At 35.2% G+C, this 14690-nt stretch overlaps 1 protein-coding gene across 1 annotated transcript in view; it reads right to left on the reverse strand.

The window, feature by feature from the left end:
* Positions 1 to 14690, reverse strand: part of LOC121356707 (sodium channel protein type 1 subunit alpha) — a 61110-nt gene that overhangs the window by 3671 nt on the left and 42749 nt on the right. The window contains exons 20-21 of the mRNA XM_041473403.1: positions 6948 to 7229; positions 198 to 251 (exon numbers count right to left, since the gene is read on the reverse strand). Coding sequence (XP_041329337.1) covers positions 198 to 251; positions 6948 to 7229 — 336 coding nt within the window. The remainder of the gene's footprint in view (positions 1 to 197; positions 252 to 6947; positions 7230 to 14690) is intronic.

The raw sequence follows: 14690 nt of genomic DNA on the forward strand, positions 1-14690 counted from the left end.
ATATTTTTTATATTCTGCCTCTTGCTGATAGCATCTGGCAGTTTGCATTCAGTTGCCCACATTTTGTTACCATAGAATCTCATACTCATTTTTCATTCTATTGTATGGATATAATTGCATATTTAGGATAAATACACACTTGTAGATAGACAGACCTCAGGAAAAAAAAGATAATTTAAAATATTTGCAATACTTACATCTCTTGAGTCAATAGCTGCATACATAATATCCATCCAGCCTTTAAATGTAGCCTGTAAACAGTACACACCTGTTTAAGCATTCTAAAGACAATTCATTTAATAATTTCCAGTAACTCAGTACAGAACCAGGAATAATTAATAGCATTAGATTTCCAAAGTGTTTTGCCTCTTGGCTCTCCATTCAGCTGCTCATCGGATATACTGCTGTGTATCCCGTTACTTTGTATTAGATAGGAACATTTTAAACAGTAAGTATGATTAACTTATTTCTAATTAACAAAAATTATAGAAGGCATTTTAGTTCATCAAATCATGTCAAGTGCAAGAGCTATGTACAGCTGGCTGTATAGCCTTATGTAACTGAGTTGCCACCAATTAGGACTAATATGTAGTTCCTCCATCCCAAGTCAGAAAGGTGGCAACAAAATGGAACCAACAATTTGATCATCTATAAAAAGGTATTTTCCTATAATTGGAATATACATTAAAAGATTTTACCTGGTTTAGTAATTCTATGTTCACTTTAAAGATAATATATTGTGCTTTACAGAGCCTAGATGTCACATACATTAAGAGACAAAGTAGTAGGAAGTGTTTCATGTGCATTGAATATTTAATATGCCTCATAAATGACAGCATTTATTGAAATTTTGGAGGTATTTCCTCTGCCCAAAATCTGTACATTTTTATATTTGACAGTGAGGTGTAGATTGCTTCATCAGAATGTTCAAAACAGAAAGTAATTTACTCTGTTGTGGCAATTAGTTCTCTTTTAACTAGGCAACATCTCCAAGTAGAAATCACTTGGTTTTTAATCCAGTTGTGCCCAAAAATAGAGCAAAAAAAGGAAATAATTCTATGTTGTTTAATCCTCATTACAATTTTGCAAAACAAGACTACAGATCATTGGTTCCTTCATTTTCCTTGCCACAGAAACCAGTTGCAGGATAGAATCAGGAATGGAACACTCTTCATCCATTTTATTTACTGTATCACCATCATCTTCAGGTGTCATTTCTAGTGGAAGTTTCAAAAAACCTTTTTTTTTTTTTTATGCAGGACACAGAGCAATTTGGCATCATCCTGAAGTGAACTTAAAATAAGAATTATTTTAAAATAATTTAAAATAAAATTAAAATAATTTAAAATAAAATTATTTTCTTAAAGGAAAGGTCCTTTACACTGTTGGAACTGTGGAATACTGAAAAGAGCATGATGATCCTTAGATGTGAATCCAATGTGCAGCAACTTTCACTTTTTGGGGTAAACACAGGAAATATAAAACTGAGGTAACTAACAGTATGATGGTGAAATCAAAAAGTAGTATCAGAGGAACAATAAACCAAGAATAAACCTGAAACAAGTAGCAGTCAGCTGAAGAATTTAAAGTCCTCGCGGAATACTTGGACTGCAAGGGATTAGGAGAGGTAGATAAAGTGTATTTATGTAATTACTAATATATGCTTAACTTGTTCTCAAAGGCTTTTAATGGTGAATACACCACAACCTTATAAAATTATGTATTCTGGCACGTCCTTTTATTATTTCCTAATGCTTACATCCTTCTGTTGCCATTTAAGACTCACTTGTCATAGCCATTGCATATCTGGAGAACTGCAGGAATCACCTTCATGCAGCATCTCTTACTTTTTGCAAATTGATTGTTGCTGTCTTTCTTTTTTAGGTAGTGATCACTGTTCCTTCAATCTTCCCATGCAACTCTTGTTTTCCAGAACTCTGATCACTCTCTTTATTTTCCTCTGAGGCTATTACACTGGTTCATCTCTTGCAATGGCAACCAAAACAGGATTCAGTATTTCATCTAACAACGTCTAAATAGGGCAAGATTATTACACCATGTCTTACAGTGCTGCTTTTGTTTCTGTCTTGGTACACTATTTGCATTTTTTGGAATATCATGACTTGAAATGAGCACTTCAGTCTGAAACACCATGGGAAAATAATGGGCACACTTTTACTTCAGAAAGATGATGTGAATGATGGGGTGGCACTTGTGCAAAATGTCTGCTGTTGCCTCAGATTCATGATGTTCAACAAGATCAACAAGACTCATGATGATCTTTGCATATCATCCTCCAGGCAAAACAGAATAATTATTGTGTTTTTTGCAAATGTATTGGCATAGCCTAGACTAAGTAGAGTCAATGAAAAAAGATAGACTAACTTTAAAATATTAAGCTTCACCATCATCACTAAAGTACTGCACTATAAACAAACAGTACCCATTAACTAGTGATAGGAAATAGAGCTGAAGAACTGAGCTGTATTATTATTATTGTTTTTGTTGTTGTTGTTAAAAAGGAAACTTGAAAAGAGTGTGGGGGTGGAAAAATAGAAATATAACATATTGCTGTTTTGTGATTTCCACAATGAGGTTCATAAAACTCTAAGATATTAAAAATTTTGAAGAAATTAAGAGAGTCAAGATATCCCATTCAGTGAAAGCATTATTTCTACTATAGATGCATAGACCTGCTTATCTTTATCTGCAATGATATCTATTTAAGAGAAATAAGGTATTGTTTGTGTATTTTTGTATCCTGAAAGAAAATAACACAGAAAATGACCAAGAGATCAAATTATTAGTTTCCATTTTGCATATTACCATATAAAATATATTGTATATCCTCAGTGACACTAAATCAGGAGTAATTAATTGATTTCAAAGATTACAGCAGTATAACTGAAGTCAGCATCTGTTCCAAAGGTGGGTTGTTTTTTTTTTTCTACCAAGGAGATTTTAATGACACACATTCAAATGCAGATCCAAATGTAGTTATAAAAAAGAACAGAACAAAAGTCCCCCATCTCCTTTACTATGGGTAAAAAATAATAGATTTTTTTCCCCTTGATAAATAATTTCTAATGAAGTTGTAAGTCATGCTGGAGTTTTACCACACAATTTCTTTACCAGAAGAAATCACCACAAAGATTCACATTCCCTTTTGGAGATACAATAGCTTCTTGTTTTTAAAATACTAACCTGTTGGAACTTTGAAAGTACCCTAAAGTTTTAGCCTTAGAATTCAGCTTCTGATTTTTTTACCATACACTTCAAGAGATGTGTTGTCTTACTGACATTAGTAACAGTAGAGTATAATATTGTGCTTTGTGACCCACTGGTTTGCCACATTTTATCCTGGTGAGCAGGATAAAAGCAGGCCTCTAGGAGATTTACTTACCAAGGAATCCAAATACTAGGTTCAAGTTAAAAGGCATAAGGCCATAAAATTATCAAGGCAGATGCCACATCTCTTTGTGTACACCAACCTCTTCCTCTTCACTCACTGGTGCATGACAATTGTGAAATGAATTTCTCCAGCAGATCTGTCTCTGCTTTGATGCTTCTCTTTAGGAACAGAGAAATACTCAAGCAAGTTCAGACCAAGAAATGAAAAAAAGAAACTTGAAGATCCACATAAAACCGTATGATCTATGCTATATTATAGAAGAAAAAGATTCTTATAGAAGAAATGTGTACTTATATGACTGATGGCATGAATAATGATACTCCAACTTCAAATTATGTAAGAGTTCTGCAAAACAGTTTGATCAACAAAGTCCATAAACTCAGTTTTATCAATGACATGTATTGTTAGGCTGTATTTTTGGGCAGAAAGAATTGTAACATTGCTATAATACTAAAGATTTTCCACACAAAAATGCCTCCCATAACAGAAAAAAAAAACAAACCAAAAAACCAGGAAATGTCAACTAAAAATTAGGTAATGTTCTTTTCATAGGCCCCTCATTCAAGAAAGTCATTCACCAGCACTGCAAGTAAACTCAAGAAAGAGCTTGTTAGAGAGTTCCTTTTGCTTAAAGTCACTAGCATTTTTTGAGCCCAGAATACTTCTTTCTGAAATTATCTCCCTGCTTTTGAGGTTTTTTGTGTGAAATATATGTGTTCTTTTCCATATCACTCTTAAAAAAAGAAGAGTTTTCTGTGATGAACAGACCCATATACTGCTGGAGACATTAAAAAAAAAGTTTTTCAGAGGTCTCATTTATGTCTTTCCCAGAATAATGAAGCCTTCAATGCCTTGGTTTGAAGTTCTTTTGGCTTGTTTTCATTTTGATTTTTTGTCATAAAAATGGTTCTAACTTCCATTATTATTCACTCCAATTAGTGATACAGACAGTAAGGTTATGGTTCTTGTAACCCAGAAAAGCTGAAGGGATTTACAGCGTTCTTTGGCTGACTCAGAGGGCATGAGCCAGAGGGCAGAATGGAGATAATGGGGAATAAGAGGAAGCTTTCTGTATTTACTTTCTGGCCTCCTGGCCTTGTATCAGTAATTCATGCATTGATACTCTTCACAGAAACTGTTTTTAGAAAAATGACATTGACCTCCCAGGGGTTATTTTCTCAGGTCCAGCGCTAGTAAAAGTCTGTGCCTGAGGTTGTTGAGGTGCAGAACCAAATGAAGTCAGTAGAAATGCCATTAATGTTCACTTAGGGCAAACAGAAAGCATATCCACTTGCAACCATGGTTTTATAGTCAAAATTTTCAGGCTCAGTATATACTTTTAGGCCAACTGCTAACTTTCAATAGCTTTATCTTTGTTTCTGACACAGTAATGTGTACCTCTAACTGAGTCATATTTGAGCATTTAGTCTTCTTGCTATTGCTGCAAGCTGTTTAGGAAGGGTAGGAAAATCTAGAGCTATGACATACCTATTCAAGTCTCATGTTTGTTTTGACATGATGGCTTTGGAGTCCTGTTCTAGAGTTTGATCCAAAGTACTTTATATGTCAAATAGAAAATCACCGTATCAGTCTTTTTTGATTGAGAAATCAATGTAAGAATCTCAAACAGTTATGAATTGTGGCCTTGTTTTCTTGAAGGTGAAAAAACATAAGACTCTCTACATTTTGATGCAATAACTGAAAATCAAGCTGATATTATTCTTTCTCAATCCTAGGGCTCTTATAATTCCATAACTGCAAAATCACTACTACTGGCTACTTACCAAACCCTAAAAGATGCAGGGATGATATTTTGTTCAATGACAGAAATGCCCCTGCTTTTTCTGCTATGTCAAACAAAAAAGTCTTGATGATTTCACAAGCATTTTAGCAATATAGAAAAATTAAGTGCTGTCATGAACATTCTACTCACACAAAAAAATCCTCCATCATTACATAAGTCTCATGTTCTTGTAAGTTCTCTACATTGTAGATACTGTACAAACAAACAGGCTCATTCTGCATGAGAGCAAGGTCCCTCTCTGGTAGATGTAGATGAATTTTTCCTTTGGAATTGTGGGAATCAATGGCAAATTTCTCTTAATTTGCCTCCTGAAAAGTCCAATAATTTAAGAATCTAAGTCTTAATGTAAGGAAATATTTGTGTCTTTTCAATAAATAGAAGATGAAATAATCTATGCATAGCCAGGACACTGAAATAGCAAGTAGCTTTGTGATTGCAGCCACAAAGCCAGGAAAGAAATGAACCTGGAATAATGACTTGTGTCCCAGAGCAAAATAGGTTACTACTAGAAAGAGAGTTGCAAACTACTTGGAAAGAGTTCTGTTCATGTCTTGTTTCTCCTAAACACCTGTAATGAAGCATTCTGACTCCCTGGGTGAGTAGACTTCATAAGTAAGGCAAAGAAAGTAAGTACTTAAACTCTTTAGTTATCAAAATGAAATTGTATTCAGTTCAGTGTTTTATTTCTTTAATACTATTGGTCCCTCTCCACTCTTTCCTGATGTGACAGTAAAGTGAGGAATCATAATGAAATTTAAATGTACAGACTTATCAGTCACACAGGTAAGATGCTGTATTAGCTGGGAGAGGCAGTTCACATTGCTCAGAACTATTGTTTTAGACCTTGTGCAGGACAATGTCCATAACACTGCATCATGTTAATGATTTGGTTTACTGAGATTTTGTATAAACAACAGAAAATCTGGGAACTTATGTAAAAGCAATAAAAATGAAGCATAAGATACTGCAGATTTAGACAGTAACCTCAATAAACCAAAAAAAAAAAAAAAAAAAAAAAGAAGTTGCTGAAGGTACACGACATAGGTAAAAGTCCAGCATTGTCTTGATTAAAGCTGGGTCAGATTGGTAGCTGCTTCAAAATACAAAGATAGACAGTGTTGTGACACCATTTTTGATATTGAAGGTGTAATCTTCTAGTATCTCTCCGCATATATTTTCTTTCTTCTTCCCTCAGATTTTGCTAAAAATCTCTGAGGTCCTTTTGCACAGAAGTATCAGGAAAATATTTCAAAGATTATAGTATCAAATGCTATTTTTCTTTTCTTATTTCTCTTCTAAATGAGAAATTGCTTTTTAGATTAGATCTGCCCTGGTGGCAGCCACAAACCTGAGATGAGATTTATTACCCGGAATTCTTTGTGACTTTATCACACCAATAGAGATTTTTTTTTTCAGCAACTGGAAAACTTAAAATATTTAGATACCTGAATACCATTCCCAGGTAATTCTAATTTAAAAGTTAGAAGTGGCTAAAGGACTAAGGGAGCCATAATTAGGAAGTTGTGTCATTAGATGTCCTAAAGATTCTTTATTCATCATAGCAGACTCTACTTGCTGCTTATGATGAAAAGAGTAATCAGTTACCCATGTAGCAGGACTACTAAGTCACAGATAAAAGTCATCAGGTAAATGTTTTGTCTCTTTGTTGCTAGAATTGCTTTTCACTACTGGATATAAACAGGAAAAGGTATATAAAGAGTGATCACTTACTACTTGAAGTAAAGAAAGATACCCAAATCCTACATTATCAAAGTTTACTTTCACGTTTTTCCATCGGGCACTTTGATTGTTTTTTATGAGCTCCTCGCACTGACTAAAATTGTTGATTTGGTCGACTTCAAACCTTTCATCAGTTGTGGTGTTAACACAGTAGTAGAACTTCCCAGCAAACAGATTTACTCCCATGATGCTGAAAATTAGCCAGAATATAAGACAAACGAGAAGCACGTTCATGATGGATGGAATTGCTCCTAAAAGGGCATTCACAACCACCTAGTACACAAATACAGGGGGAAAGAGAAAAGAGTATAAGCATATTTACAGCAATACATTTTTGTATACTGTTTCACCATTCCTTAATAAATTCAGAAACTAATATTATAAATTTTAAAGCTGTACATTAATAACTGTAGCATTGCATCATTCCTTTAAATTATTAACATTAGTACATGTAATGAAAAGAAAATAAGGGAGATAATGAAAATAATTAATAGAAAAACAAAAGAGAAGACTTGGCAGTAGTACAATGATGCCTGACACTGACTTGTTCTAGATAAAAAAAAAAAAAACAAACGTGCTAAATGAAAAATGTAGACATAATAGAATTCTAAAAATGAATGAAATTATAGCTTAAACAATGTTTAAAGCAAAATGGCAACCTGTAGATTTGATCAACATAGTTTTGAAATTTAAGCTGAAAATACAAATGCCATGAATCTAGAAACTAAGCTCTACATAAAAGAATTATGCGCGAATTAAAGACATAACTTTATTGCCTTATTGTTCCATGCAAGATTATAACAAAGATTAATTTCTTTGTATACGAAAGCAAGACAGGTTTGCAATATGTGTCTACTTGAATCAACATAATTTATTTCAAGCTCCAGTCTTGTTGTTTCATTAATTAAGTTAGCAATACCCTTCATGTATCTAGACAAGGATATATTTAGGACTTCTGATTTTGCATTTTGAATTACTTTTGGGGGGGGTTACCTTCTCAGATATTTGCAGACAAGATGTCAATATATCTTATTTAGATAAAAGGTGCATTTTTCTGATATATACAGAAATTAATCACATGTGTCTGTCAGACCTAGCAAAACTTTTGTGATGAACAATTATTTTTCCTTAAGTATTCCAGCTTCTCATTTACAAGTTATATTTTATTTAAAAGTTTACAGTTTTTCTTTTGTAAACTTTTGGGACCTGGTAGGAAGGTAAAATAAAATATGAAGTAGGGTTCTGACTTTCAGTAATCTAAGTCCTGCAGCGAGGCAGGAAAGGATTGGCATGGATATTGGAGTACATTAAGTTGTCTTAGTCCATCTCTGTTTCCTGCAATATAGACACATTCTCCCCACTACCAACATAGTTGTGAGCAAGCTCAGAACTGCTCAGTCTCACTACCTGTATTTCACAGCCTCTAGAAGGCCTTTGGAAGAGGAATATTGTGTTTGTGTTATTTGTCACTCAGCACCCTCCTCCCCTCTTCCTCCCAAGTGTTATGGCCAGCAATTAGGACCTGTTTAGACATCTTAGGTAGAAATGTTGTTTTTGGGGCATATTTTCTTTTCATTTAGAACGGTCTCCTCCATTGCCAGACAGTAGAAATGGGACCTTTCTGTAGCAGAATAATCCTTATCTTCTATAAAACCACAATTTTACTTTTTAAATTTAGCACTTTTTAATTTTATTTTTTTTACATTGCTAGTATTTTTGGTGATAAAAAGATACCAGTAATAAATCTGTTGCTATTTAGCTTCATGGAATTGAGAACAACATGAAAATTAGAAATGGAATTAGAAATTCTGAAATTTGTTCCAAGTCTGACCTGATCTATGACACTGCATTAGGCTATTGCTGCTTTGAAATTCTAGGCCAGCTAGTGTTTGTCTTTTTTTTCCCCCACTCATAAAAATGTTCCAGATGTGTTACACTGATTGAATTCCTCTGTATAGTCTTGATGAAAAACCTGAAAATAAAGATGTCAGGAAAGAAAGATGGGGATTTAGTTCTGCAACTCAAATGAATTAAGGTTACCTCTGCTCACACAAAGAATGGTTTTGCAAAAACTGAGTGCTTGTAGCAGTTACCTTTATAACAACCCTGGTCCATTGAACCACAGCACAGATCCAGAACAGGCAGAAGAATACTAACAGCAACAATAACTGTTACAACAATTATTGATAATTGATAATAGTTGTAGAAAAAAAGATTTCTACAAAATGCATCAGTGCGTCTTGCACTTGATAATCTTTAGATGAACAGATAATGCAGTCTCACCACTGAGACTAAGGAAAGATCAGACACATCTTCTTGGAAAAAAAGAGAACAGCTTCCAGCAACTGTTCCAACAATGCTTCCAACAACTTAATTCATAGAGGTCACTGAAAACTCATCAAATGGTAACAATTTTTGGTCACTACTGACCTGGCCTGGATGCGAACTGGTGACCTAGAGATGAAAGGCTCTGTATCCTATTACCAACCCCTTGAGCTATCCAGTCCCCCTGGAAGGTTTTTTAAGGAAAGAAGAAAAGAAAATTAAAACTTTTAGAAGTTGTTTTCTCTTTGCATTTTTTTTCTGTTTGATTTTTCTTCCTCCGCAGTGTTGAGCCTTATCCCTATCATATTTATAATGTAAAACTGTATTGTTACACATTGTCAGATGCACAGCTGACTGTAAAGTCCTCCTTAGCAAGAGGTCTTTAATTGCTTCAACACATACACTTGGAGGTAATTGCCTTAACAATGTTTTTCTGTTTTACTTTTTTTTTTTTTTTTTAATTTATATTTGCTTTGGGAATTAGCTGAGGTATCTCAGGGATAACCAGGACATTAGCTTAATATATATCCGAGATTGCACCCATACATACACAGACAACACATAAATTACAGCAAATGGGCAGAAGAAAGGGAGAACCAATTGAAAAATGAACTGAATGCAGAAAAGAGGTCAATTAGCATTTCTTAATTAGTTAATTTAGCAAATAAAAATTGCCATTCTCGTCTTGTTGGAAAGAGTCTGTAGAAGGTTAAAAGAATGTTGGCAACTACAAGTCTTATTTTTTGTTTGGTCTTTAAATGTAGATCAAATATACATGATTCAAAATGCTTTTTTTTCTTTTAAAAGGGGCTGTTCTCTTGGGCCTTTTTTCTGTTATTTCTTGATACAGAATATAATGCCAGTAAATTGGAAAAAGATACTTGCATAGTTGTTTCTTTGGTTTTATAAATTACCTATGCATTTCCTCAAGGCTGAGATGTTGCTGGTCAGGCTGATTCCAGTGAGCAAAGCTGCAAAAGCCCAAGTTGATTCTGCTTGTTCACCTTCCTATAGCTTCAGGTAGGTGGAACCAGCAATAAGAACAACTGATGCCTAAAAAGACAAAGGAGCTCTAGACTATTTTACATTTCAGTCAACATTCATCCAGGGGGAAAAAAAATCATTGTGGGAAACCACATCTCATCTAGAAGAAAGCAGTATTTCATATATATACACCATTTTTCATGTTTAAATTTGTGTAACGTTTATCTTCCAATATCAGTTTTATATATAAGATAATTACTGCAATACTAATTGTATGTCCTATCTTCTGGCCAATATGACTTTCTTTTCAAGGCAAATTAGTAATCCAGATGTTTTTCATGGCTGCTGTTTGTATCTTCTTTTGAAAAAATATCCAAAGAAAACAGTAAAAACTGGACAAAAAAAGATCAGTTTTGCTGTCAGAACTGTTCATATGTGTATAATGAGAATTGTACAAAACACCAGCTTATCCCTGCTGTATGAATAGAACATAAGGAAGCTTTACTAGACTGACCCCTGCTGTGGGAGACATAGCTGAACACATAGTGAGATACAAATATATTTTAGTTGCCAGGGGAACGTATTTCCCATGGATCCTGATACCTCAGCTGCCACAGACTTTCCAGGACTTCCTACATTGGAGCTGAGTAATGGATATATCAGGGCCTCCTGAAATCTGTGAACAAACAAGGAAAAGTCTTTAGTAGTACTTATCCACTTTCCCCATAACTTTTGCAGATTCTGTGAAGTTCCTAACTTTCTTCCTGGTGCAAATGAGGAGGAAGTTACCATCTTTGGGATGGAAAGGGAGATTATAGGACTGTGTGTGGAACATTCTTTCTACTCAAAATTAAGAAGTACTTTATTTGCCTCCACTTGGAAGGTATCAGCTTTGTAATTTATGCTTAAATAGGACAAGTTGACAAAGAGCTGCCCGAGACAACATTTGCAGTGAGAGATGGAGAAGTGAACAAGTAGACATTGGTTTGGAATCTTGGTGCAGCACATAGGTAAGACTGCTGGAATGGCAGGAGGTACACCACGAGTGGACACAGATGCAGGCACAGGTGACAATGGGATCTGCATTTACCACGTGCTCATAGGGAAGCACCTGGAGGACAACACACAAGGAAGTCTAGAACACTCTGAAACCACGCTGATTGACCAAGTGGGTATCAAGTAACAAACAAGTGTATTCTCTCTTAAACTGCGGAAGAGCAGAGGCAGGGGAAGAAAGGACAGAGTAACTGTATGTAAACATACAGCAACTATCCCAGGCAGGGGATCAAAGGAGCATCTGAGGCAGATGATGAAGAAACTCCACCCCTTAATCAAAAAGATTAACTATCTGATGCTGTAATAATGGCTTTCTGTTCTCCCTGGTACTGTAAAATCAATGATGGAAACTGCCTTTTTCTGAAGTTAGAGGAGCCTCTTCTACAAGTCATAACACAGTAGAAAGTCAGTGGGATTGGAGGAAACGGTTATGCGGCTTAATTTAGGAGCAGCTAAGTCAGTTGTAAATGTTTGTAGCAAAAGCAGTGGAGGTAGTGGACCTGAGGGCCAGCAGACAGAATAAAAACATGGCCTAGTGCTGAGGATTAAGACAGACCCTCAGCAGAGGCTCTGGGATTTCTGTCACGGTTGTGTAATGTGAGGTTCAGAGGTGCCCATGAAGGAAAATAACAGGCAGTGCACTACAGGAAAAATATTCCCGCATAAGATACCCTGTCTCATCTGAGTGCATATGTGGAGTTGGATTGAAGATGCTGTTGGGAGGGAAAGGTTAAAACTGGAAAATTTGGGGAAGAGGGAATAGTTTCTCTCAAAGTGAACTTGCAGCTGGGAATGCTAAGCATGTCAGTGTGGGAAAATTCCACTTACTATGCCTAGTCTTGTTTATCCTCTGCCTGTTTTGAGAAGTAGAATTCCTGTGTAGACACAATACGCTCTCACAGACATGCTTGAGCCTCCTCTGGGAGACAGCTCAAAAAAGCACAGACTTGTGATAAGCTGTGCATGCACAAAGCCCTTTCATATACTGGGGCAGGCTGTGTTCCCAGGAAGATGAAGTAACCCTAAGGGAGCTTGTGTCCCCGTGTGTCTCTGCCTCCCAGCATTGCTGGCAAGGTAATGAAATGAATTTAGTCTTTGCATTTGAGCTGTGTTTTGCTGGTCACCCTGGTTACCTGTCAATTCCTACAATGGCTGTCTAAGGATAGAAGTTCTTTATAGTGAAAGGATAAAGTATATGTACTTTGTCACAGCACTGTTGGAGATGGGAATTTTATTCACAGATAATAATGAAAATTCATCCCATTTTATCAATGTTTATATCAGGTGATAAACATATGTGATATTCCAGTCTAGCAGATGAGGACAGAACAGGAAAGGAAGTAAGAGAGAGAAGGAATTGAGAGAGAGAGATTGCAATAATTCTTTTACCTCAAAACTAGAAACTGTCATAGAATAGCTTAGAGTGGTACCCTGGGAAGAAGCATGCTGCATGTGCTTGGTGATCAGCTATGAACTGGCTGTAGAGGCAACAGTGAATGAAAATTAGGCATATCTGTGAGAGAAACTGCAACCTACTTGACATGATCCAAGTAATGGCTACGGAGGAACTAGGACAAATTTTAGATTCTAGGAACCTAAAAATGTAGAATAATCTAAGTAATTAAAACTTTCTCATTTTCAATTAATTACTCCTATTTTGTCTCATTGGATTTTTTGCAAGAAACTAATTTTCATAAGTTTGTCCCACAAATGGAAATCAGAGTGGTACACCATGCACCATGTTGGAAGGAATGTATCATCTATAATCCACTAACTACATGCTATTGTTCCAGTATTTACCTGACTACGAAAAGAGAAAATAATCCCAACCCAAACAACCCCCTCCTATCAAAACGAAAATCAAACCCATTCCCCAAATGAAATTCCCCAAATGAAAAAAATTAAAACACAAACCTTCCTAAAACCCTTCCTATCAACTAAGAATTTTCCTTAACTCAACTTAAATCTGTTGTCCTGTTGCCATTTTTGCACATCTAAGAAGAGTCTGGCTCTGTCTCTTATCTATCTTCCAAGCCAAACTACAGGTAATTAATGGCTTTTGCCATTAATAGTGTATAGTAAAAATCCAGTTTCTACTTTTGCTACAGTTTGCCTGAATTCTGTATATATTCTATTCTACTCTGTGTACATATACATTTTATTTTTAATGACATGATCTAGGATTATGTAAGGTCAGAATTAAATAACATTTGGAAAAATGTTTAGAAAACTTATAAGAAGTTTGAAAAAAATAAAATCCCTGTTATTTTTGCAAACTATGTTTATCTATAAGTCATGATCACTAAAAAATTAGTAAACCAAAAGTTTGGAGAAGTAAATTATGATGGGACTATACTATTATTTAAATCAATTTTTAAAAAAAGCAAAAAACATTGTTTCCTGAAAGAAACAATGAATACATTTTATCAGTGTTAGGCATGAGAAGCACCTTGTGTGAAACAATTGAAAAAAATTATCTATGACAATGGCTTCAATTTTTTGTGTACAAAGAAGACTGTATTGGGAATATACAGTGAAGATTATTAGAAAGGTACCATTTGAAACAGTGATTGTAAAAGAAGTTGGACTTAGCTGAGAGTATGCAAAGTCAGGCAGGTGGAAAGAACCAAAGAGACCTGTCAAGGAGTGACAAGGAAATCTTAATCTGAACAATAATGAACAAATAAAGCTGAAGAGATAAAAGGTCTCAGAGGATAAGAAAAGCACTCCCTGAACAAGACAATTGCAGTATTTTCTACTTTTGTGTAACTGTTACTATACAAGTGCACCTGACTGGAAAATGCTTCTCATAGTGAATTTTGTCTTCAACGAAAGCAAAATAATTTCTCAAACAATGCACCAACTACCTTTATAATACTCGATGTTGGAGAAATTTCATACTCCTGGGTGGTGAGTTTATATCTTGGAATGGCACAATTGTTAGCAGAGAGGTTCAACTAGGTGATTCTGAAGTTCTGGTCTATCTTCAATAAGAAAATTTAACTTGTTTAAAGTAGCAACACTAGCACTTGTTGTTCACGTAACAGTCTATTAAAAGCAAGCTACACTGCTGGATTTAACAGAAGATGAGGTTCTGGAGCAGCCTGATTCTGTTCCTCACCAGAAATCAAGAATGCAAAAAGTACTTTTGAAGACAATATAGAAGAAAAGACATAATTTTACATAATGTATTATAAAATAAAATAATTATCTGCCAAGCAATAAATCACAGGGCTCCATTAGTTTGAGAAGGCCTGGTAAATATTGTAAAGAGACATGAGCATGAAAACAGAGCAGTTACTTGATATGGGAAGAGTATCTTTGTATTTCGCTGGATGCAGCAAAAAACCCCAACTTCTTGCCCTCCTT

The sequence above is a fragment of the Pyrgilauda ruficollis genome, unplaced genomic scaffold, assembly GCF_017590135.1.
Source record: "Pyrgilauda ruficollis isolate IOZ18807 unplaced genomic scaffold, ASM1759013v1 scaffold3, whole genome shotgun sequence".
In the NCBI taxonomy this organism is placed as follows: domain Eukaryota; kingdom Metazoa; phylum Chordata; class Aves; order Passeriformes; family Passeridae; genus Pyrgilauda; species Pyrgilauda ruficollis.